Source organism: Balaenoptera ricei, chromosome 2 (assembly GCF_028023285.1).
Source record: "Balaenoptera ricei isolate mBalRic1 chromosome 2, mBalRic1.hap2, whole genome shotgun sequence".
Taxonomy (NCBI): Eukaryota; Metazoa; Chordata; class Mammalia; order Artiodactyla; family Balaenopteridae; genus Balaenoptera; species Balaenoptera ricei.
The window spans coordinates 8,960,452-8,985,725 of NC_082640.1; the positions used below are offsets into that span (position 1 = coordinate 8,960,452).

Here is a 25,274-nt window from a genome sequence, read left to right on the forward strand (position 1 = left end):
CATCAGTGTAGCCAACAGAAATCTCAGGCCACCAGCCTTGGTAAGTAAGAAATGTAAGCTTGTTTTTCCAGAACAAAGTTTACATCCCATTGCAAGCCTCCATCCTCCATTCAGTGAATTCTGGATCTCCTGCCCTTTTCTTCCCAGCTGGGTCTGAGAGAACTTCCTAGGGCTTGAGATTCTTCCCTAAGCCTTTCTGCGTGGACAGTGGATGCACAGTGTCCGACCTGGGGCGGAAGGTACTTTGGAAACGTTGGGCAGATTTACTAAAAGCTGGTGAGCGTGTGACTAGCACAGGTGGCTGGCTTAGAGTAGATGTTCGATAAATATTCATGGTTGAAATGAATGGAGCTAAAAAAGGCAGCAAGAAGAATTAGTGTATCAAGGATGTCACAGGTATTTCACACACCCATTTTCTCACCCACAAGTCCCATCAACATCGCTCTGCCTCGGGGCCCTTCCCTCTTTCAAGTGACAGCTAGTCAACCTGACAGATGAATCCTTGCTGATGTGTCCTCATGGGTATTGCCCCTCCTGGGTGGATCATGCAGAACCCACCTGCACCTGGTTAAGTGAGTTCAGCCAGTGTTGAAGGGGAGCCCTCTGTGTGCTCACAGCCACCAAGAGCTGGCAGACGTCAGTCGCACTTCCCTCCACTGGAAAACAGCCCATTTATTTTGTTTGCTGTGCCTTGCTTATTTTTCTGCTATTAACATTCTTTTCCTGCCAATGGTCCAAGTACATGTGGGATGTTACTACACGTGTCTAATGAAAGGGGAGCTTTATGTGGGTGGGTCTAGGGATGGTCACTATTAGGACGATTCTAAACAATGCCTGAAGGCAACTCTGGATGGTTCAAAATAAATGACAGTGTCAAGAACAAAGCTCCTAAGGGACTCGTAGGGCTCGGATTCCAGCAGCATCCCCGTTTCTGGGAATGCACTTCCTCCCCTACACGGGGTGCGCCGTTGAGCAGCGTGCCCAGAGAAGGGGCTCTTTACACACTGTGTTCCTCCCCTCCCCCGTGGAAGGCTGACTGCCTCTCTTTCTCGACGTCTGGAAAGGGCTCTGGGACCCCAGGCCAAGGGGTCTGTGCTTTGTTTGACAGTGAGCATCAGCTGGGGTCAAGTCGGGGGCTACTGTCAGAATGGCCCACGTGTCCAGGCCAGAGTCACCCTAAGCGGGGGTCTTCCAGCCTTTACGGTCCCTGCTGGCCTGACAGCTGAGTCAAAGTCCCCCACTGAGCCCCGCCTCCCTCCCCGCATGCTTCAGCTTCCAGGACTAGAGTCCCCACCTCCCCTGAAGCAGATGCCAGGGGCTCTTTGAAATTTGCCCTTGGTCTTTGGAATCCTGACTCTGAGGCTGGGCACTCCAACAGCAACTCCTTGGGTGCGGTTCTTGGAAAGGCCACTTCAGAACTGTCCTGGCTGAGGCTCCGATGACAGACTCTGCTTCTGTGTGGTTTGCAAGGTGCCAAAAACATCTCCGGTGCTCTGGCAGGAGCGGCCAATGGAAGTTGCGGCCGGGACCCCTCCCACTCCCTGCTCCCCCCCCACCCCCATCCCCAGTGGCATCCCAGCCTCCTGCCTCTCTCTCTCCCTCCTGATCTGCCTGACACAGAAGTGAGGACCTGACAGCCTCAGGATCTGTAGAACCCTCTCTGTCTGTAGTTCCCAGACAGAGCCTCGGCTTTTCCAAAGATGGCCTGGAGACAGCTGTTCCTGATCTCCTGCCTCTCAGCCGTTGTGCTCCTGTCCAGTGAGTATGGGGAGGCTCCAGGATGGACTTGGTGTTAGGTGAGGCTGCTCAGGTGGCCCAGGTAGAGGGGGTACCTACTGTTAAGAAGGCAGTACCTGGGTGTGTGTGTTTGTGTGTATGTGTCTGTGTGTATAACACAACGCAGTACAGAGAAACCAGCACGCCTGGTGGTTTCTTGGGGAAGTTGGCTCTGTGGCTGGTATTTGAGGCATCCAGGTCTGCAGGGCAAGTCACGGCCCTGGGAAGGACTGCCCTGGCCTGGCTCAGGGCGAGGGCTCCTGTTGGGGTGCGGCAGCCCTCACGCTGTGCTCTCGTCCCACAGTCCTGCGGGAGGGGACAGCTGTGTCAGTGGGCACCAGGCGGTTGGCAGGACAAGAGGTGCAGGAAGGTGAGTGCCGGGGCCACCCAGGGGGCTCCCGAGGTAGCCCTGGTGAGCATGTGCCGGTTGTGACCGGCTTCTCTCGGGTTTCAGGCGTGGAAGAGAAGGTTTTCATGCAGGAATCAGATGCCTTGAATTTCCTCAAGAAGCGAGGCAAGCGGTCCCCCAGATCCCGAGAAAAGGTCAATGGTAAGGATGCTGGTGGCCTGCCTTTTGCTCTTGCCTCGTGTTCCTTCTCTCTCCCACAGTCAGCCGGGCTGCAGGCACCGCCAGGGACCGAGGGCTCAACCTAGGCCCTCAGGTCTCAGTGGCTGCAGCTCTGAATTAGAAGTTACGTCACGTTCCCTCGACTGTAGGTCAGTCTTTGATTGGCTATGCTGTCGGGGTAAGAAGCAAAGAGGATAGGGCCACACTGAATGCACTTAAGTGATGAACTGCATCTCAATTTCTGAAAGTTAAAAATGTTAAGGTCAGGGGCGGGGGGCACTTCCCTGGTGGTCCGGCGGTTAAGACTCCCTGCTTCCACTGCAGGGGGCATGGGTTCCATCCCTGGTCGGGGAACTAAGATCCTGCATGCCGCGTAGCGAGGCCCCCCCCAAAAAAAAGTTAAGGGGAAAATATCTATTTGGTGGAGAAGGGACACAATAGCTCAGTGTGTGCTTTCCGGGTAATTCATGGTGTACCCTACAGGCAAGAGAGCAGTGCTGTAAGCAGGGAAGAGGGCACACGGGACCGGGAACTAGAAATGTGGGTTTGGTGACAGCTTTGCTGCTAAGTGGCCTTGACCATTTCTTCTCCCTGGGCCCGTTTCCTTATTTATAAGCCCCTGAAAGAGGGGTGTTCAGCCAGCAGTGGTTTTTTTTTAAACATCTTATTGGAGTATAATTGCCTTACAATGGTGTGTTAGTTTCTGCTGTATAACAAAGTGAATCAGCTATACATACACATATATCCCCATATCTCCTCCCTCTTGCGTCTCCCTCCCTCCCACCCCTCTAGGTGGTCACAAAGCACCGAGCTGATCTCCCTGTGCTATGCGGCTGCTTCCCACCAGCTATCTATTTTACATTTGGTAGTGTATATATGTCCATGCCACTCTCTCACTTCGTCCCAGCTTCCCCTTCCCCCTCCCTGTGTCCTCAAGTCCATTCTCTACATCTGCCAGCAGTGTTTTTAGAAGTCTTCACTTCCAATGCATTTGGGAGGCTTTTGAGCTCGGAAGTATGTCTCCTTCTCAGCCTGAAGTAGGCCCTGGTATCCCCTGCTTGGCAGAGACCCTCATTTCCATGACCTGCCGACCCTTGAAGAGATTTGAGTTTTCTGTCCTTGAACTAGATTCTTCCAAGGACTCAGCTCTGACAGACTCTGAGTCCAAGGCTTGATTCATTACTTATGTGTCTGTCTGAATAAACTCTTTGTGCCTCTCAGCACACTCAGCAAGGTAACTTGCTCAGTGAAAATAACAGGACTGTTTTCAAATGATGGGCAAGAAGTGAGATGAAAATGCTTGGAGATGAAATTCCCTTCTTTTTTTTTTTTAAGTGGAGAAGTACAACCACACTGGGAAAATCTCCAGGCCTCACACAATTTGGGATTTAAAGGTTAGCAAATGTCAAGAAACACTTTAAAGACAGATGGAGTTTGGGCAGTTCTTGACGGAAATGAGAAGCAACCTTTTGGCAGACTCCCAGCGGGGAACGTGCATGAATTTAAGACGCAAATAGTTTCCATTCTCTAAGTGGATTCAGAACAATGAGACGCATGATTAAGCCAGAGATCTGTCACCTGGGTTGGAAGCTCGGGGTTTCAGTCGTGGGAACCCAGGACAGCCTGGTGAACACTTAGGATACACCTGAGTTAATCTGCTGTTACCTGGTCAACTCCGGTGATGGGTAGAACAATGCCCAATTATGTCTGAGGTTCAGTAAAGGCAGGCAACACTTTGATAAACTTGAATCTGGAACCAGAAAACAGGCAATTTCTATCTCTAAGCTTCTGCCAGACTAAAGATGTAAAGGTGTGAGGGCAGAAATGGATGAACCTAGAAACTTATTTTACGTTGGAAAATCTAAAATCTAGAGGTTTTTTGAGGGGGCTACATTAGAGCAGATGAGGGACAGCTGCACCTGCTGGTGAGCTGTGACCTGGTAGCTCAGGTAAGGTTCCCTCTGGTAAGCTTCATGTTCAACAGCCAAGGAATGTTTACGTGTTCTCAGTGACAGTTTTCAGTTATCACTGGGGGTATTTCTCCAACCAGAGGTGTACCTTCAGCTTTATAATGTGAAACTGGGACTCCTCACAAAAAAGTTTACAGCCAACTTTACTGGAATGCATTGCCTCACAAACTAAGGAATACCTGAGGTTGGTATTTTCATCATCAGGGAGTTTACCTGATCACCCCATATCCTGTACTAGTTATCTACTGCTATGTAACAAATGAGCCCCAAATTTAGCAGCTTAAAACAACAAACATTTATTGTCTGTTTCTGGGGTCTAGGCCCAGCTTAGCTGGTGGCCTCAGGCTCAGGGTCTCTATGGGCTGTAGTCAAGGTATTGGCTTGGGCTGCATTCATTTCAAGGCCTGATTGAGAGAAGATTCGCTTTCAAGCTCACGCACATGGCTCTTGGCAAACCTCAAGTCCTGCTGACTACTGGTCAAGGACACCAGTTCCTGCCATGAGTGGGCCTCTCCACAGGACAGCTTACAACATGGCAGCTGGCTTCCCTCCGAGCAAGAGCAAAAGTGAGAGAGAGAGAGATAGATAGACAGACCGACGAACCCAAGACGGAAGCCAGTCTTGTTTGTAACCTAATCTCAGAAGTCATATCCCATCACTTCTGTCGTATTTTGCCCATTAGAAGTGAGCCACTAGGCCAATCCACACAAGGGGGGAGAATCACCTAAGGGCATGAATATCAGGATCATCTTAGATTCCCTCGACCACAGCCATCATTACGCCCCGTGGCGATTTCTATCACAGCAGCCATAATGCTGCGTGTGATTTATTTTCATATCTTTCTCCGTAAGTGGATTACAGGTCTCTTAGGCAGAGGGACAGAATCTTTCTTACTTGACTTTTTAATCCCAGTGCTTAGCATATATTCTGGCCATGATAGGAGCGCTAAGATGCTGAATGGACTTGCAGGTTAATTAACGTGAAATTAAGTTGGATTATTCCCTCACAGAATTCATTTCTATCATCAAATTCCTAGCTTCTAAGAGGCCCAGCATGCTTGGATACACCATTCATTTTACACCTGGAGCTAAATGGCTTCACCTTTTGGGGGGTCTGTCCTCTCACTCACAAAATGAGGCAGTTGGATGGGACGCTCCCCCAGGTCCCTCAGGTTTTAAAGTCTGTGTCAGGAGTGAACCATTTCAGTGAAGCCCCACTCTTACCCCCTCACAAACAGCCCCTTTTGCACCTGATTAAGTTTCTCAGGCAGAATGATTGGTGTCCCCCTAAATGCGTGCGGCTGCCCCTATTCTTGGGGGCAACTCTCGCCTCTTCCCCTCCCCCAGCGGAGAAGAGGCTGAAGCTGCAGGCGGACGAGCTATGGAGAGAACATCACGAGGAACAAAGGAACGAGTTTGAGAACTTTGTGGAGGAGCAAAACGATGGTAAGAGCTCGTCAGCCAGTGACTTCGGGGAAGTGGAGCTTTGCGGGAGAACCATGTGATTTGCCTGTACTTATCCCTCAATTTTAACTAGAGGAGGGAGGTAAGAGGAGCTCTACTTTCAATTCATATCTATGGGAGTCTCGGAAAAACAGGGAGAAAGTCACAAAAGTGGCTACAGAACTTGAGAAGAAATGGAAGAGGACAGAACACCACTGGCTTGGAGACTGTGGGGCTGGGGGAGGCTTTGGTTGATCGTATTTTCTCCTCCTACTTGGGTGTGTTCTGTCTTAGCACCTGCACTCCTGGCTTAGTTCCCGTTAGAGCTGAGTTGGGAGGATTCCAAACTCACTTTCAAGGGCCTTGGATCTCCATCAATGTCGTGGCTCTAGGAACTGCCCATCCTGGAAAACCTAGGCCTTCATTTACCTAATTATTATCATCAGCACCGGGCGACCAGTGGAAGCAAACCAGGACAAGTGAGCTCAGAAGGCTCTGGTCACGGGGCCCCGCTCTGTACCCTCCCCACCTCCAGCGTCAACATCTACAGCCCACGGGCTGGCTCCCCTCACCCAGAGCAAGTTTCTGCGGGGTTTGCGTGTTCCTGAGCGTCTTGTTTGCAAAGCCTTGACCTTTGCCTCTGTGTCTCTCACCAGACGGTCAGCACACCTCATCCCCACCCTCTGGCCTTGGGAGACAGGGCCCCAGCCGCCCCCCAGGAATGCTGGTTTCAACCAGGCCTCTGGGTGTGGGGGAGGGGGGAGGGGGAGGGAGGCCCTGCCTTTGAACCCCAGCCTCCCATGGGGGATGGGATTCAACTTGGTATCTATTAAGTGCCCTCAAGGGTCATCTATAGCAAAAAATCCACAGAACAGGTAATAGGGATCAGACCAGGCAGGCCAATGTGTGTTTTTACTCCTTTTTTGGTCTCTTCTGAAACTTCAAGATTGAAATGCTTCTGAGTAAGTTCCTGGATGCAGGTGAGCTTGGACATAAGACCCCAGTTAAGGTGACCTTTGTTAGACAGAGTCTGCAATTTCAGTTCCCAAGTTGTCAACCCCTCGCTTGCTTGCTCTGGTGGATTTGGGAGGTAATATGCCCTTAGGGCACCTCTTAGTGGAAAGGACACCATCACCAGGTATCAGGGGGCTGCAGGCCATGCCCATGGCCTTTCGGGTGGCACCTGGCTGAGCCCTGCAGACAGGTGTTGGGCAGGATTCCAGCAAATCAAACATCCTGGGGAAAGCTCAGATTGTTGTAATTCAGAGGCAAATACTTCTGTTAAAGATTTGTTTACCTTGGTGGACAGCTTGGGGAGAAGCATTTAAAAAATGAGAATGTGGCCTCTAAAATTCCTTCAGTATGTGTTTTTTTTTTAACTCACAGTATTAATAGCAGCATTTTATTTTGTGCATTTTTAAATGTTTCAGGTCCAAATCCCTAGCCTCTGGATGAAAAACATTCACTGTTTTCCCTCCCACGATGGATTAGGATGAGGGGTTAGGCACCTGAGGGATGCCAGGTCCTCCACCAAAGCCAGAGGGGACTAAGGTCAGGGGCCTCAGGCCTCGCCCACACAGGAAGAGGCTGCAGGGCAGGGCACAGGCCTTCGGGGACTGTAGCGACAGCAGCCGCTGTCACGGGCTGAGCGCGTGCCCTGCCAGACACTGTACGGAACCACGTGATCCTCACGACCAGCATCTCAGGTCTTACAATTTCCATTTTACACTTTTAAAAACTCAGGCTTAGAAAGGATACATGAATAACCAAGGTGACGTAGGTAGTGAAGGATTTAAACGAAGGCGAGTTTGCCAGCAAAGCCCATGTTTTTGTACCCAAGGAAGACCAAATGCGTAGAGGTCTTGGAGAGGTTCTTCAATCCAAGGATTGGCCCATGAGGATGGAGGGAGGGAGGGGGTAAGGCAGAGCGGCTCAGTGGGGGTCGCCCCCGCCCCGAGCTTGATGAAAGAAGGAGAGGCGAAGAGGTGCAGGGGGCCCAGCCTGGCCGAGGGTAAACGCTGACCAAGGTGAAGCTCACTTCAGCTTCCCCCCTTCCCTTGCCTCTGCCCTGGAACAGACCACGCACAGAGGTCAGGTTGCCGGAAACCTCCACCGGGAGCAGCGCTCAGAGCCCTTCTCTGAGGCGCCCACATTCCCCGTCGGTCAGGACCCCGGGTTCGGTTAGCTCTCTTGATTGACAACATCACCTATTCTCAGAATACTGGAGAGCAGCGGATGATCACTCTCCCCGAGGTGCTTGCTGCATGAAAGCGAATGCTGAGAGACGCCACGGGTGACGGGAAGGACTTGGTGTTTCCAGTGGAGGAATCTTAGGCAGGTGGTCTGAAGGGAGATTTCTGGACACCAGTGACCTTGCTGAGGGCCTGAAAACCCCACCTTAGTCAAAGGCCCCTCTACTAAACCCCCCAGGACACTGGCCCTTGTCTGGGGAAGTGGGGGGTGGGTGGTTAGAGCCTCACTCGGCTCTGTCGTGGCTCCAGCTTGTAACTCTACTCAAAACCACCAACTTCAAGGCAAAAATAACTGAGTTCTGCCTCCAAAAGCTCCAGGATAAACAGCGTTGAACTCCCACTTCTAAGGCCTACGTGGCAGCAGCCCAGATCTGCTTCCACCTTCAAAGCTGGAAGCCCGGGTCAGGCCATCCCAGGCTGGCTGCATGACGCCTGGCCACAAGTGGTCCCTACACGAAGGCTACAGTGTCCAGGCCTTAGGTCTTTACCAGGGAGACCTTCCCTTTGTCTAAGTGAAATGGTCTAAGAAGAGTTCGGCATGACCTGGGAAGAAAAAATCAACTTCTATGTCAAAATCACGCTCTCAAGATTGGCCAAGGGTAGCTGCTCTCCGTGGCCTGAGAAAGGTGTGAATGGCCCAAGGCTAACAGCCGGGCCTGACTCTGAGCCCCAGGTTGTCTCTGAGGCACCAAGTCCCTAAGAGGATTCTCAGCACCCAGGTAGCGCCGACCCCAAGCTCACATAGAAGGAAACATACCCAGCAGACATGGCGCCCGAACACCCCGTGGTCACAAGGGCCCTTCCTGTTGCGGGCACCTGGCTCTCACAGGTGCTAAGGACCACGGGGACACCCACTTCCTCCACATCCTGAAGCCACCAGGCTTTCCTGTTTGCCCAATGCCACAGAGGATGCGTATCACTGGCACCAAGTCAGGGTCACAGGCTTTTTGGTGAAGCCCACATTTGAGAAAACAGGCAAGGAAGACATTTTGAGTTTTGAATCCTTGCTATTATCTTCTATTAACTTTCTATCCTCTCAACGTTTTCTCCAAATACTCAAAAAAAAAAAAAATTGTGGTAAAATATCTAGAACATAAAATTTGCCACCTTACCTATTTTTAAGTGTACTATTCAGTGGCATTTAGTACATTCACAACCATCACCATTATTTATTTCCAAACCCCTCAAACAAACTTTGTACCCATTATGCATTAACTCCTCTCTCCCCACAGCCCCTGGAAACCTCTAATATATTCTCTATCCATACGAATTTGCCTATACTACATATTTCATAGGAGAGAAATCACACAATATTTGTCCTTTTGTGTCTGGTGTATTTCACTTAGCATGTTTCAAGGCTCATTCATGTTATAGCACATATCAGAACTTCATTCCTTTTTATGGCTGAATAATACATACAGACATATCTATACATTCCTATCTATCTATCTATCATCTCACATTTTATCTATTCATCTATTCTTGTTTTAAGAACGGTTGGGTTAATGCTAATTCTGTTTAACTTTTTGAGGATGCTTTTTAAACACCAATAACCTTGGGATATCTGCTCCTGCTTTAATGGTACCTAACAGTGAGTGACAGGCAGTCTTGAATTGGCATCAGGAGCCTAATTCTATAGCTTCACAAAGGCGTTATTCAGAAACATGTCTTATCAAAGACAGAAAAATCAGGACTTTCTTACTCATTAAAAACTCCCTTCTGCTCTTTTTAGCCTTTACTATGAAACATTTCAAATACATGGAAAAGTATATAGTATAACAAACCCTCATATAACCATCACCCAGAATCAGGGATTATCAAGATCTTCCTGCACTTGCTTCATCCACCCCTTTCCCCAGTTAGCTTTAAAAACATAACTTTATTTTTAAAGCTAAGAAACAGTAAGAACGAACACCTTACTCATAATCCCATCACTCGATGTTGACAATCATTTCCGTGAGTTTTTCAACAGTATGGTTTGCAGTCTATTTTTCTGCTGCTGCGATTTTGGATTCTGTCTTAGTTGGTGTGTCTCTGGGCCAGTTTCTGCACGCGGCTCTCCCCCCTTCGCTGGCTGTACAGGGAAGGAGCACTGAACTGAATGCAGGACCCCGGTCTCCGCACTCTTGGCAATCAGCTCTGTGACGCTCACCTATCTGGGTCTGATCTGTATTAAAACGAGGCCTTTAGATTCAGCGTCCTCTCAGGCCCTTCCAGCTGGGACATTCTGTCTGTCACCCATGCCCGCAAGCACGGTGGTTCATGTCACATGTCACAGGCAGGGGGGGCTTTGGGTGGACTCGGTGGCTGCCCCCAGATCAGAGCCCTCCATCCTCACACGACAACTTCATCTCTCGTCCCCAGAACATGAAGAGAGAAGCCGGGAGGCCATCGAGCAGTGGCGCCAGTGGGATAATGACGGCCTGTACCCATCCTATCTCTACAACCGCCACCATATCTGACCTCAGCCCGATGCACCCAGAAGATGGCACTTGACACACCCGCCCACCCTCGGTATTCGGGCACCTCTTTTGCATACAAACAAGCCCCTTCCCAGTGCCTCAGCCTGGGGCCTTCTGTTCTCGTGGACAGAAATGCCCTGGCTTGCGCTTCTGGGCAGGTGAATTTCTGAGGTGAGCCAAGGCCTGTGGGGCCTCCTGGCATCACCCCATGGTGGTTTCCCACTGCTTCGCTATGGTTCCCACAGTGAGACTCCTGGCCCATAGAACAATGAAAGAATCACAGTAGAGAGAAAAGATCACGTGTCTGCTTATAGTTTCTGAATAAAAACGCTGAGTCAACACTCTGTACCATCTTCTTCAATCTCACACTGAGCGGCACCAGCTGGTCCCTCCCAGGTGACACTGGGACTCTCACTGACTTGGGTGTCGGGAAGCTTGGACTCAGGAGCACTGCTCACTATTTCCGCAGCCTGTCTCAGCAGTCACGTGACTGGAAGGGACCTGCTAATGCAATTGTTTGGGAAAAACCATTCTGTAAGCCCAGGTGCTTCTCATGTCTCTGAAAAAAGTCTTAAGGTTCAACGGTGGTTTCTTAATGGCATCACTCAGAGGCCAGGTTAAGAGCAAGGCCAGCTGTAACCAAAACTAGACAGCAGATAAGGTTTAGTTTTAGTATCATGTCCTTTTTCTTCATAGTATTAGTTTGCTAGAGCTGCCATAACAAAGTGCCAGAACTGGGAGGCTTAAAACAATGAACATCTATTCTCTCACAGTTCTGGAGGTTAGAAGTCTGAAATCAAAGTGTGGGCAGGGCCACACTCCCTCCTAAGGCTCCAGGTGAGGGTCCTCCCTTGCCTCTTCCAGCTTCTGGGGGCTCAGCTGTTCCCTGGCTTGTGGCAGCGTCACTCCAGTCTCTGTCTTCACTGTCACTCGGCCTTTTCTCCCCATGTCTCCACACACTCCCCCCTCTGTGTTTCTGTGTCTCTTCTTATAAGGACAACAGCCATTGAGTTAAGGGCCCACCCTACCAGCCTCACTAACTTGATTACATCTGCAAAGACCCTATTTCTAAATAAGGTCAACACTCACAGGTCTCAGGGGTTAGACTTCCGCATATCTTTTTGGGGAAACAATTCAGCCCATAGCAGTACCCTTTCTTCTGTCCCAAGGGCTCTGCCTTCCTGCCCCAGACTCTGTACTAGGCTACTTCCAGCCTTGCTCCCAACTGCCTTCAGGAATTCCACACTAAGAACACAGAAAACTCAAGAACAACCTAAGTGGGCACCTCTGTGGGGTCAGCTCTCGAAGATAAAGTGGACTCTGGATGAAGACTAAGCACCCACTCCTGGCCATCTCCCTGCCCCGCTCCTGGGCCCTGTGCTTCCCCTGTGACTTGGGTCCCAGGCTGGTTGGTCCAGCCTGCTTTGGAGGCTGGGTTTCCAGAACAGTAAAGGGCAACTTTGTTTTGAGGAAAAGCTGCTCAACTGTAGTAAAATACCCCACCAGAGGTGGAACAATTAATTAGATCTGGACACCGTGCAATGAATGCAAAGTAATTTTTTAAAAGACTGGGATAAAATCTTTAAAAACATTTAGTGATCAAGCAATCATGCACATTCCAAACCACCTCATGTAGAGCCAGCACTTTATCTGAAACCAGGCTAGCAGTGAACACCCCACCTACACGATCCACATTTTCCCACTGGCCACCCCCCGCCTTTGGGCCTGTCTTCAACAGACAGGCTCTTCAGGAAGCCCGCTGCTCCCCACAGCTCTCACCACAAGTACCAGGAGCTTCAAGTTAGAAGGCGACAGCAGGGGAAGAAACTGGCATGAAATAAAAACTCTGCAGATGCCTCAATATTTCATTACTGTTTTTTCTTATTAGCTGATGAGACTGAAATTATTTGGGAGGAATGAGTATTCCAAAGTTTCGGAGCGTAAAGCTGAACAAACCAAAAGGGAGTTCTGCTATTTGTCCTCCATCTCTGCAATCGCTGATCTACACTGGAGAAATCAGTCAGCTTACGGGGAACATAGGTTAGAGATGGTCCTACAGGGCAGGAGCTTCACGCACGCATCCCACCTGCTTCCTACCGCACCCCTGAAAAGAGCAGAACAGGGAGCCTTAGCAAACAGGCCAGACAGACCCCCTGGTCCAGGGTCTGTGCTCTCAGGGGTGGGGCTCCTCATGGTACCCGGCCACACACACAGATGAGAAATTCTTGCTACAGGCATGTAGCAACCACAATGCCTCTCCTCAGCTCGGTTACTCAGGGAAGCGAGAGACAGGGTTGTCACGGGGCAGGTGCAAGTTCTGCTGACTGCTAGCTCAGGTCCTGCGTCAGGGCTGCCAGCTGCTGGGCCAGCGATCCAAGTGGGCCTGTGCTCTACCCACATGAAACGCCCTCTTGGTTGACCAGGAGCCAGATGCCAAGCCAGAAGATCCAGCCCCTGACCCTTTAGGTTGGTAACCCCAACTGACGAGGGTGTGCATGTGTTTTCACACACCCAGGCGTACAACAGAGAAAAGGCAAAGCACTGCTCTCTCACCTCAGCCAGGAAACAAAGGAGCCACAGTCTGGCTCCTGTGGTGACAATCACACACCCAACGCCTTGTGACAGGAGGGCCAGGAACCAGGTGCACGGCAGCCGATGGAGTCCGACTCAAGGCCACATTCTGCAGCCTCCTGGCTCAAAAAGCCTGCTGCTTACACAGGAGGGAACGCTGGGGCCATACAGATGTCAAATACCAAGAATGGTCTGGGTGAGCGGCCGGTTTAAAAGAAAAACAGCCTTTCCTTGTCTGTTCAAGAGCTAGGCTTGGCATGTCAGCTCTAGATAAAGAATTCTGTCAGAAAGAAGAATTCTATTACCTCTTTCTACCCTATCCTTAACAAGGGCCCCATTATACCTCAAGAGTTTTAGAATTCCTTCACTCAGAACCAATTGCAGCCATTTCCTGGGTAGGCAGAAGGATGCCAAAGGAAACATGACTGGAATCTGGGTAGCTGAATTTCACAGGAATTAGTAACGGAGGATCTATATTTTCAGAGACAGCCTTTGTCAAAAGGGTGGCCTTTGGGACATTCTTCTAACTAACTCTTCTCTGTTCTTTCCTTACCATCCCCAAGTCCTTTAGGGGTTCCAGGTAAGTGGTTGAAAACAAATTGTGTCAAACGATGAATTGGTGAAAACTCATTATTTTTTTCCACTAATTTTGTATGTTGTCATTTTAGTTTCTTCTTCACCTTCTTCTTTTATTTTTTTGAGAGTGTGTGTGCTCCAGGGGAGATTTTGTAACTTATTATCATGTGCCTTTGTTTACTTAGATTTCTGGAAGGAGGTGGTAATTTGCCTGAGAGCCAGAATGATTTAAAAATTTTTTTTAAAAAGTGTCATATGCTTTTTAAAAAAATTTAGTTGGGAAAATTCATTTCTAATTCCTTTTCAACCATTACGTTCTAATTCTTTGGCAAGTTTTTCATAATTTAAAAGTTCTCAAGGGATTTATCCAAAAGCAAATTGGTTAAGTATGGATATTCTAGTTCACAACTGTAACTGGTATACTCTGTGATCTTACAGTGTACTACCACTTTAAAAAAAGTTTTGTCCACTTTCCACGTTATTCTGATTTTTTTAATTAAAAATATTGTGCATAGGTAACGTATACACATGATTTAAATTTTTCACAGGACAAAAAAGAATTCAATATCGTTTCCCTGTCTCCCAAAGAAAGCCATCATCCCCAAGTCTTGAGCATCCTTCAAGTGACCCGTGCACATCTAAGTATCCAGCTATACTTCTTTTCCACTTTTATTTTTAAACTTTAAAATTCATTTTTGACCAGTGATGCCTACTTTACATATTAAACTAATTTTCTACCACTGAAAATCTGTATAGTTAATTTACAGTTAAGCAGTTTTCATAAAGCCTTCTTAAAGAAAAAGCTTCCTATGGGAACGGCGATATTTGAGGGGACATGCCTGAAAAGAACACTGATTTAATACATAAAGCGAAAGTGAAAAATATTTTTCTAGATAATTTCTCATTAATTTAGACCCTGTAATAATGAGTTTCAAATAACACACTAGTGAGCCTGAATGATTTAGTGTGTAGGCTCTCAAATTAAAAACTTTCTAAATAAAATGACAACGTCATTAATATGAGGCAGTGAGGTCCGGGAGCCTTCAAGTATGATTTTATTAGCTCATGTTTGGTTGTTTATCATGTACCCAGCACAGAACTGTAGTAGCAAGGTGCAAGATATTTTGTATTTTGTAAGCGGATTTAGATGATAAAAAACCCAAATATACCATTAGATTGGTCCCTTGAAATCACTGTTGAAAAAAAGAGAATAGTACATTCCTTTAGTAAGTCAATGAAGACAGTTTTTCTTGTACCTTTAACTCAAAGTGTATAAATGACACACAATTGGACACTACTTTTGTTTTGGCATGATTAATAATTATGTAATAAAGTAAGCATCACCACCCGAAAATGTACTTAGCCCAGGACTTGAATCCACTTCCTCCTCTCAAGGTTGAGCCCACTAATGCTCAATTGATAACATCACTCCAGGGAATATAAGAGAAGACAAACAAAAAACCACACCATTATTTAGAGATCTTTTCCAACCTTACTCAAAATACTTTCCTGATACTTAATGGTGAAGGAAAATGCTTTCCTCCTCACACTGGGAACAAGAAAAAAAAGTCATACAAACAGGAAATGAAATGTTAAAACTTCTCAGGCAACAAGATCCCATATGAAAATCCTAAGAAATGTATAAAAAAGCTGCTATACTAGTAAGTAAGTTTGGCATGGTCCCAGAATGCAAGGCCAATAGACAAATATGCACTGTATCTCTGTATACTAGCATGTATGCAGAATAATAATTGGAAATTAAAATGGAAAAAAATACCATTTATGACACCATCAAAACTATTGAAAAATAAAGACAAAATATATATACGATCTGTACACTGAAAGCACTAAACGTTGCTGAGAAAATTAAAGAAGACCCAAATAAATGGAGAGACATATTCATAGATACAAAATCTTAATATTAAAGATTAAACACAATCCTAATAAAAATTTCAGCAGGGTTTTTGGGGTAGAAATTGATAAGCTGATTCAAAAATTTACACCGAAACACAAAGGACCTAGAATTGCCAAAACAAATTTTAAAAAGAACAAAGCCGGAGAACTAATGCTACCCGATTCCAAGACTTATTATATAGCTATGGTAATTAAGAGAATGGTACTGGCATAAGGAATGAAATACAGATTAATTTAACAGAACTAAGTCCAGAAGTAGATCCCAAAATGTATGGTCAACTGATTTTTGACAAAGGAGTGAAAATAATCCAATGAGGAAATTATAATCTTTTCACTGAGTGGTGCCGTAACAACTAAATGTCCGTTTGGAAAACAATGACCCACAACCCTTACCTCACAGCTTATACAGAAATTAATCTGAAATGGATCATAGACCTAATAGTAAAAGCTAAAACTATATTAAAAAATTCTATAAGAAAATCTTTGTGATCTTAAGGCAGGTAAAGATTTCTTAGCTAGAATACAAAACACATGAACCATTAAGTGATAAAATGGGCTCCACCAAAATGACAAAAATGTTCTTTGAAAGACACTGTTAAAAGAAATGAAAAGGCAAGCCACAAATTGGGAGAAAATATTCACCATACGTATATCCACAAAAAGCACCTGTATCCAGAACACAGAAAGAATTCTTACAACTCAACCCAGTAAATAAGTGAACAGATACGTCACCAAAAAAGATATGCAAATGGCCAATTGCACAGGAAAAGATGTCATGAGGGAAATGCAAATTAAAACCACAATGAGATACCACCATACACCCATCAGAATGGCTAAAATTGAAAAGACTGACAATACCAAGTATTGGTGAGGATGTGGAGCAAATGGACTCTCATGCATCATTAGTGGGTGTGAAAGACCACTTTGGAAAACAGTTTAGCAGTTTCATATAAAGCTAAACATACTTACCAGAAATCCCACTCCTAGATATTTACCTAAGAGAAACAAAAACATATCCATAGAAAGACTTATACCTGAATATTGCTAATGGCTTTATTCATAACAGCCCCAAACTGGAAACAAGCCAACCCAAATGTCCATCTACAGGTGAATAAATAGTGACATATCATACAGTTGAAATACTCAACAATAAAAAATGAACTACGGACACAGGCAGTAACATGGATTTATTTCAAAAGATGCTGTGTGAAGTATAAGAGTACACTCTGTATGATTCCATTTATATGAAACTCTAGGAAAGACAGATCTAAACAGACTGTAAACAGATCAGTGATGGAGGGGACCAGGGCATGTGGCCTGACTGGGAAGTGGCAGAGGCAACTTTTTGGGGTGGTGGGAATGTTCTCTATCTTGCTTGTGGTGGTGGTCATGTGGATGTATAAATTCATCAAAATTTACCAAACTGTACACTTAAGATGTGTGCCTTTTGCTGTGTGAAATTTAGCCCTTAATAAAGTTGACTTAAAAATATACCAATAGAGAAGTCTCTGCTCAAGCAACATTACCACAGACTTGATTGCAATCCTGGTTTCTTCCCATATTTTCAAATCACTTAATTTTCTAATCTGTAAAATGGGGGCACTCCCGATCTGGCCCTGTTTTGGGAAATATTACACAGTTGCTCCTCATTATTTGTGGATTCCATGTTTTTCCAAATTCACCTAATTGCTAAAATTTATAACTCCAAAAGCAATACATGTGGTGTTTTTGTGGTCACTTAAGGACATGCACATGTGCAGACCAACGAGAAATCTAAGTTGTTCTCAGCTGAGGTAGAACAAAGCAACAACTTTTGCTGGTTTCAGCTCTGATGCTGTAAAAAGATGTCCTTTTCATGCCACATTCATCACATTTTTGTGCTCCTTTGGTGTACTTTTGCTGCTGAAAATGGCCCACAGGCATAGTGCTTAAGTGTTCCTGAGGGCAAGAAGGCTGGGACGCACCCTCTGGAGAAAAAGCGTGTGCTGAGATCAGCTTTGTTCCATTAGGAGATACACTGCTGTCGGCTGTGAGTTCCATGTTAATGAATCAACGATACGTATTAAATAAGGTGTCTTTAAACAGAAACACACATAATACAAGGTTATGTATTGATCCGGTGAAGAAGACGTGACCAGAGGCTCAAGGGAACCTAAGCCTATATTTCCTCTAGGAGCAGTGATTGGGTATCTGCTAGTTCAGCTGGTGACTTTATGAAACATAATTACTGTGAATAACAAAAATCCACTCTCTATATATTTCTAGTTCTTTCTTCCTTTCTTCGGTGAAATGGCTTTGAGTTTTCACCACCTCGATTACTGATGTCCTGCTTTTCTCCAAAATGCAGGTCAATTTTACTGGATACGTGGTCTGACTGTGCAGGACATGGCAGGCCTCTTCCCCATTTTGATCTGGAGAGTTCAGCTGTGTGGCTACATTCTTGTCTTTCTTTAATTTTCTAAAATCCCACAGCTTTTTCACAAACTGCTGTCGGCTTATGCCAACTGATTTCTTCCACCTTTTGTGCCTCTCTGTTATTTTCTTTAGATATATCACCGTTTCTTCCTTCAATATTGGCAAATACAGAATTTCATTTTGGGGGCCAGTCATCCTTCTTTTGAGCGGTGCTGTTTCCAAATCTCTCCTCATGGCCCCTGAGATGTCTGTTTTACCTGTAAGAGCAGAGGCTCTGATGGGCTGCTAGCAGTGACAACTTAGGCAAACAGACTTACTCTCCTGATTTTAAAAAATTAATGTTGTCAGACACATTTAATCTCTTATAAACATCAAGCTTTACTTCTATCATCAACTTTTACACAAGAACCCAATCGTTCAATCACTGCCTGTCAACTTAGCTATATATCAACTTGTAATGTTTTTAAAAGTTGAAAACTGGGAAATTTTTAAAAGTGGAAACTTTAAATGTTTTAAGTTCCCTTTGGGGACAATTCCACACCAATCATTCAGAAGCTTCTTATTTGCTATTCTGGATCATTGTTATCTACATTAGTTCAGTTTTCCTTTTGTTGTTTGGAAAGGGAAAGTATAGTTTAACAAAACTCAAGAGAAAGATGATTTTCTTTAAAAAGCCACTTAATTCCTCTAAATAGAAAAAGGCATAGGGAATTCCCCGGTGGCCTACTGGTTAGGATTCCGGGCTTTCAGTGCCGTGGCCCAATTTCAATCCCTGGTCGGGGAACTGAGATCCTGCAAGCCCTGTGGCACGGCCAAATAAATAAATAAATAAAATAAACCAAAAAAGAAAGGAAAGGAAAAAGGCACAGAAAAAAAAAAATCTATTGTAAAAATCAGAACATTGTGATCAACCACAAAGGACATGGACAGTTTTTGTGTACTAACTTAGACCGCCGTGTGCTTACTCTCTTCTGATGGCCCGTGATTATACAATAATCTCTACGTTGCCAAAGACAGCATAAGAAAAAAACACACATTTTGGATTTATATGAAAGCATTTAATACGCATTGATAAAGAAGGTGGTAGGATTAAAGACAGGCCTCACGATGAATCATATTTTCAATGCAAACAAGTGCCCCCTCCAGCCCACCCATCCCTTCCCATCCCTGAATATTCTAACAACACACACACACACACACACACACACACACACACACACACACACACACACACACACACAAGGCAACCCCAGTGGAAGCCCCCCAACACCTAGAGTAACTGAGAAGTAATTCAATTATATTTTTAATTATTTAAAATGTAAAAATCAAATTTAAAAACAGAGGGCATCTAGGTTCAGCTCACCCATCAACCTCTATAAGAATGTTACTACATGACTCATACACAATATACAAGTGAATCTGGACTCTCACAACACCCTTGGTTCAAACAAGAACAAGTTTCTTACATAGGAAGGGGCTCCTCAAAGAGCAACCTGGCGTTCAGTGTCCAGGCAGCTGCTCAGTTGTGACCTACTTCAGATCCATAGCTCTCTTTTAGGTTTATGGGACAAACACATCTACTCAAAATGAGCCATCAAAAATATCAGAATTTCAAGTGCTTTTGGTTCTTTTTGAAACTTAAACATTTTCTCTGCTAAAAATTAAAGAAAAAAACCACACACACACCTCCTGGAAAGTGAAATACTCCTAAAGATATAGCTATAAGGATGTGACCTTAGGGGGAACACAGGCGTCAGACACAGCACCTTCTATGCACAGAGAGCAGACCTTGATGAAACCTAAGGCGTGTGAAATTTATTTCTGGCTCTCGGAAACCTAAATCAACCATCTCTCACAACCACCTTATGTCCCTACTATAATACCATCTTGGGGGAAACCTAAATTATTCCTAGCTAGAGTTTAAATCCCAATATAATAATCCTACCAATTGACCCAATCTTTAAGTGGCATTCACTTGGGTCAAATGGTATTTGGAAAATCAGGTCGCCCAGGCAGAGGACTCTCCTAAATGGAATTTTCTGGTGGTAACCTGCGTAAGGTTTGACCTATACTTCTATTTTTTTGTCTGTTTGTTTGAACAATTCAGAAAACATTAAGTTCCTTGTATTCACAGTTTGTAAAATCCCTCCACCCACCCAACATTCACTGAGCACCAGTAGGGCAGCACTGTGTTTGGCACCTGGAAATTGAACCACAATAAAATATACAAGCAGGCAGGCGACATGGATAAACAAACCCATTACAACAAGTTCCGTGCCAGAGCAACATTCAAAATACAGCGACAACCTGGAGGAAGGAGCGTTGGCTGCTCCCAGAGACGCTGGGCAGGCGTCACAGAGAAAGCAAGCTCAAGCTGCTTATCTTGTTTTCTTCCTTTTCATCATGACATCTTACAACTTAAGTGACAATAGAGAGATGAGCGCTAGTCTCCATGTACCCGTGACCCAGCTTTAACAGTTAGTAACTCAGCCACTTTTGGTTCACCGAAACCCCTGTTGCTGCCTTCCAGCCCTTTATTTTGCTGTGAAAGCCAATCCTCGACATTTTTATCATTTCACCCATAAATACTGCGCTGCATTTGAGGAACGACCTGGAAAGGATCTTCCATGAGTAACATTCATCTCCCCATCTACTCTTCTGCCGGTCACTCTGCCAGAGTCATATACCCTGATTCCTGACGGTGACCCCAAAGCCTGGGCTGGTTCAGGGCAAAGACCCAAGACATTCTGGGTGCCTCTGAGTTGGCTGAAGGACAAGACGGAGCTGACCCAGTGAAACCCCATCCTGCCTTATCTGGAACGTTGATCGCATTCTTCTGGTCCTTGGTCCTCATAAAATTGCTATTTCTTGAGAAGCATATTGAGCACCTAATGTTTGTACAAAATGGTGGCTACAGTCCACATTCCCACGTGCCCTTAGCAACCTCTGGGGGAACCTCAGACAGTACGGGTCTTGCCCTGTGGGCCAAGATGCCACAGAGTTGCTTCCTGTCACCACCTTGATCTCCCTTGGGTGGGGAGCCTGGTGCATCTGAACGTCTGGGCTGTCTGTCTCCCACCTCTTCAGAGTTTCCTCTCAACATCCATGCAGTTAGTTCCCTAACCCGGAACGCTACCCTGGCCTCCCTCTCCAGCACAATCTGCCTGTTCCTTTCAGGCCATCCACCACTGTCCACCTCCATCGTCACCCTTCCGTTCAGGCCGCCGTTCCTTTCCCTCAAGTGCTGCGACCTGCCAGCGTCGTTCTGCCTTTAGCACCCCTGCCCCCGCCTCATTCTCCACGCAGCAGCTGAGTGGTATCACAGAAGCCCCTGCTGAAAACCCTCTCGTGGGTCCCGGCACACACAGGACCAAGACCCATGTCCTCACCACAGCCAAGGAGGCACCGCAAAGTTCAAGGTCTGCCACCGCCTCCTTCTCCAGCCTCACCTGCGACACCGCCTCCCTGACCCGCAACCAATCTCTCGTTTCAGGGCCCGCTTTCTCGGGTCTCTGTGCTCTTACCTGGGAAGCGTAACAGAAGCCGCACCTACTGATGAGCCCTTGCGCATACGCGCCATCTCACAGGAGTTCGCGCCACCAAGACATCATTGCCTTCGTTTTGCAGACGGGGAAAGTGAGGATGGGCACCTCGACTGAGGTCACAGAACTAGCGAGCGGAAGGGCTGAGGCTCGGGCGTAACCACGCGTCCCAGGCTGCCCCCCACCTGCATCATGCAGCGATCCCCGACCTAGAATTCTTAACGTGCATGATAAAGCATGTCTGCAAATCCCAAACTCCAGAGGATCCTCCTTGTGGGGTGTTTCTGTTTTCCAATTGGGCTTCACGGCTTCTCAAATTTTATGTTTGTTTTGGTTAGAGGTTTCACTTTCTTTAAGCCATATTTAAATAAAGCCACATTTTAAAATGATGAGATTTTAGGCATTTCTATTAGAGAGCTCCATGCTATTGTAACAGCACAGAGACCATATAGATATGAATTGAAATGCCAAGTGGGTCGGTGACTTGATTTCCAAGAACAAAATAGAGGTAACAGTAGAATCAACAGAAGGAACCCGGCTTTTAATATCAATACAGCAAGACCATATCAAGGGCGACGGTCATAATTTTCTAGATGGCAAAACATTATATTATTTTTAGACTTTGAGTGCTCAAAGACACACTTCAAGATCATTTAGTCCAACCTTCCTCATTTTACATATGAGGAAACTGAAGCCCAGAAGTTAGGCAGGTTACCTGAGCTAAATTCATTCCTTTGTCTCTGGGTGTCCATATAAATACCAAAACCTTATTGTGATTAAGAAGCGACACTGCATTCTCTACAACCCAAGGGAGAGAAGCACAACTCTCTATCTACCTTCCAGTTTGGGGCATAAAAACTGTGCGAATTCTGCCATCAGTACTAAGAACAGGGAAGACAATGATACCTTGAATTTCCACTTAAAGGTCAATGTTAAATTTGATGTTAAACCAACACAACCGAGGAAGGAGGCAAAGTTGTAGGCTTAGCAAGTATTCGTTCTGACTGTGTCAATCAGGAACACGGGCAATTCAGAGCCAATACGCTTGCTTTTCCAGAACCACAAGAAGCAACGTAGGCTGTGGGTACCTGTTTGCAGTCGGGGCTATTTAAGGCTATTCAGGAATTTGGCATGTTCTTCTCCTCTTGGTAACAGGGTTTCTCCTCCTATCTTTGGACCTGTCTTTTCCTAGAAAAATAAAAATAGTTTAATAAGAAATGGGTCAATATTATTTGCATGGGTCACTAAAACCCATCACCTTGCAGATGACATACCTTTAACATTCCGTCCCGTTCCCACTTGAAGAGGCCACAATTACTGAAACAGAAAAGATGGGATTGACTCAGCAGTGAGGTTCCGGGCCCATACACATGAAGATAACAGTGCTCCCTGCACTTGGGGGCAGATCTTCCCCATTTAAGCAGAAGCGGATCAAGGTGACATTCATATTCCAGGCTATGCTCTATTGCTACTGAAAATACTCCAGTGATTTGAGAAAAGGTCTTCAACTCTGCAATAAGCTAGATACTTCAGAGAAGGAATTTCAGATGGTAGTACAACAGGGCTACACATGCTATAGGTGATGAGTGCGAGCTTGGTTTCTAGTGCTGGTCACTGGGAAGACCCTTGGATTGAGGACGCCAGCCTACAGCTACGTGCAGCCTATGGCTTGCCCCTTTCTCCTGTTCTGGAACTAAAAGGCGGTGATAAGAAAGGATTACTCTTCCTTCTGGTTTGAACAATCCTCCCCCCGCTTTTTCAGTAGTAAGAACAGGGAAGACAGTGATATCTTGATTTTCCACTTAAAGGTCAATGTTAAATTTGGTGTGAAACCAACACAACAGGAAGGAAATCTTTTCATAACCCAAAGATTTTGATTCTCTTCACTCAAAGGGCCTGGAGACTCTCATTCTCCCTTTTTAACATGGTAGGCGAATCCAACCCTGAGGAGGCATTGGGATGCTATGGGGAAAGCTCATTGTCTATAAAGTTTACTCTGGAGAAGAGAGAGAGAAACAGAAAAGAAATATAGTGAAGCCATGGGACTATGTCTCCCAGCAGCTTTGGATCTGAGAGGGTCCGGGCCGTGGGGGCCACCCCACCAGCCTCATCCTTCCTCCCCATCTGGCTTAGACTCCACTCCCGCCCTGAGCATCAGCTGCCAGAGGACTTAGCGCCGAGCCTCTCCACCACCTTCCCCAGCTGAACGTCTACTGAGAGACTTTCGTGGCCTACGACCAGATCAGTGATGATATTACGCACAGCTTACTGTCAGGGGTTGGCAATTATAACACAAGGGCCAAATCCAGCCTGCCACAGTTTTCGTGAGGTTTTGCTGAACACAGCCAAGCCTCCCTGTTTGAGCACCACCTGTGGCTGCCACAAGAGCGGTGAAACAAACCACAGTGCCTGCCTAATATATTTACTATCTGCCTTTTACAGAAACAGTTTGCCCATTTCTGCTCTAGATCAAGAATTGACAAGAGAGAGACCAGAGAAAGCAGATGTTAACAAAAATAACAGTGCCACCTGGAGGCTGAAAGGCGTCGTGTTCTTCCACTTGAGTTGTACTTACTGCTTATCCTCAGTGAACACATTTCTCTGATAATCAAATGTTTTACACAAGCTCTTGCTGTTACAATATTTTGGAGAGAAGTCAAATATCAATATACAAATGGCTGCTTAGAACAATTCTAACCTAGATTGTAAAAAGATGCACAAACCAGCTCCTGACAAGGTGATGAACAAGCCCCCACCCTCATCCCAAATCAGCTTTGGAGAAACTGGAAATGAGAGTGAAGTTCGGGGTCCAGGAAATAAACAACAACCAAAACGAAATGAGCAAACAAAAAGGTAGTGAGAATATCCTGGTGAAAAGGTGATAGTGAGATTGCCTCAAATTCCAAAGAATCAACATCATACAAATTATGTCCTTCAAGAATAACGCAATAAAGTTAGAAATTAATAACAAAAAAGATAAAATCAATCCCATATATATTACTAACTCTTGGGTCAAAAAGGAAATCATCCAAGACATTAAGAAATAATTTTAACTAAGCATCAAACTTTGCAGGTGACTGCTAAAGCAGAACTACTTAGAGAGAAATAGGAGCTTCAGACTGATTTATGAGGGGACTTCCCTGGTGGCGCAGTGGTTAAGAATCCACCTGCCAATGCAGAGGACACGGGTTCGAGCCCTGGTCTGGGAAGATTCCACATGCCGCGGAGCAACTAAGCCCGTGTGCCACAAGTACTGAGCCTGAGCTCTAGAGCCTGCGAGCCACAACTACTGAAGCCCGCACACCTAGAGCCCGTGCTCCGCAACAAGAGAAGCCACCGCAGTGAGAAGCCCGCGCACCTCAACGAAGAGTAGTCCCCACTCGCCACAACTAGAGAAAGCCCACACGCAGCAACAAAGACCCAACGCGGCCATAAATAAATAAATAAATAAATAAAACGCTGTTGGAAAAATGGTGCCAATAGACTTGCTCAACTCAGGGTTGCCACAAACCTTCAATTTATTTTTTTTAAAAAATTGATTTATGAGGCAACAAGAAAGGTTACAAACTAATACGTTGAGTTTAAGCTTTTAACTGAAGAATGTACACAAAACGGTACAAAGCAAACCCAAGGAAACAAGAAGTACATAAAGATAAGGGTGGAAATCAGGAAAACAGAAAGAAAATCAATAAATGTTAAGAAAACTAAAAGATGGTTTTCTGAAAAGGTTAACAGAACGAAGAGACTTCTATCAAGGTTGACTTTGAAAAAGAGAAGAAAAAAAAC

At 45.8% G+C, this 25,274-nt stretch overlaps 2 protein-coding genes across 9 annotated transcripts in view; one reads left to right on the forward strand and one right to left on the reverse strand.

Moving 5' to 3' along the window:
* The window catches only part of MCM10 (minichromosome maintenance 10 replication initiation factor), a 64,433-nt gene that overhangs the window by 6,089 nt on the left and 33,070 nt on the right, over positions 1-25,274 (reverse strand). For 4 of the 6 annotated variants that reach the window (XM_059910637.1, XM_059910647.1, XM_059910672.1 and 1 more), the window contains 2 exons: positions 22,763-22,805; positions 22,073-22,676 (listed from right to left, as the gene is read on the reverse strand). In XM_059910637.1, coding sequence (XP_059766620.1) covers positions 22,593-22,676; positions 22,763-22,805 — 127 coding nt within the window. In that variant the 3' untranslated portion in view covers positions 22,073-22,592. Of the gene's footprint in view, positions 1-18,070; positions 18,204-22,072; positions 22,677-22,762; positions 22,806-25,274 lie in introns of those variants that run through there. The other 2 variants (XM_059910653.1, XM_059910681.1) reach the window with 2 other exon arrangements.
* Positions 1,631-10,809, forward strand: UCMA (upper zone of growth plate and cartilage matrix associated). Of its 3 annotated transcripts, XM_059915287.1 has the most exons (5): positions 1,631-1,758; positions 2,081-2,146; positions 2,231-2,326; positions 5,661-5,759; positions 10,373-10,809. In XM_059915287.1, the coding sequence occupies exons 1-5, from the start codon at positions 1,701-1,703 to the stop codon at positions 10,468-10,470; spliced, it is 417 nt and encodes a 138-aa protein (XP_059771270.1). In that variant the 5' UTR covers positions 1,631-1,700; the 3' UTR covers positions 10,471-10,809. The 3 variants fall into 3 exon arrangements, with proteins under 3 accessions (XP_059771270.1, XP_059771268.1, XP_059771269.1); XM_059915285.1 differs by lacking the exon at positions 2,231-2,326; XM_059915286.1 differs by lacking the exons at positions 2,081-2,146; positions 2,231-2,326.

What these genes read in the sequence shown, in the direction of transcription:
- UCMA (XM_059915287.1), top strand. Translation starts at nt 1,701, where the DNA reads ATGGCCTGGAGACAGCTGTTCCTGATCTCCTGCCTCTCAGCCGTTGTG. An exon ending in AGGACAAGAGGTGCAGGAAG is followed by an intron (nt 2,147 to 2,230) that starts GTGAGTGCCGGG and finishes CTCGGGTTTCAG; the next exon opens with GCGTGGAAGAGAAGGTTTTC. An exon ending in ATCCCGAGAAAAGGTCAATG is followed by an intron (nt 2,327 to 5,660) that starts GTAAGGATGCTG and finishes CCCCTCCCCCAG; the next exon opens with CGGAGAAGAGGCTGAAGCTG.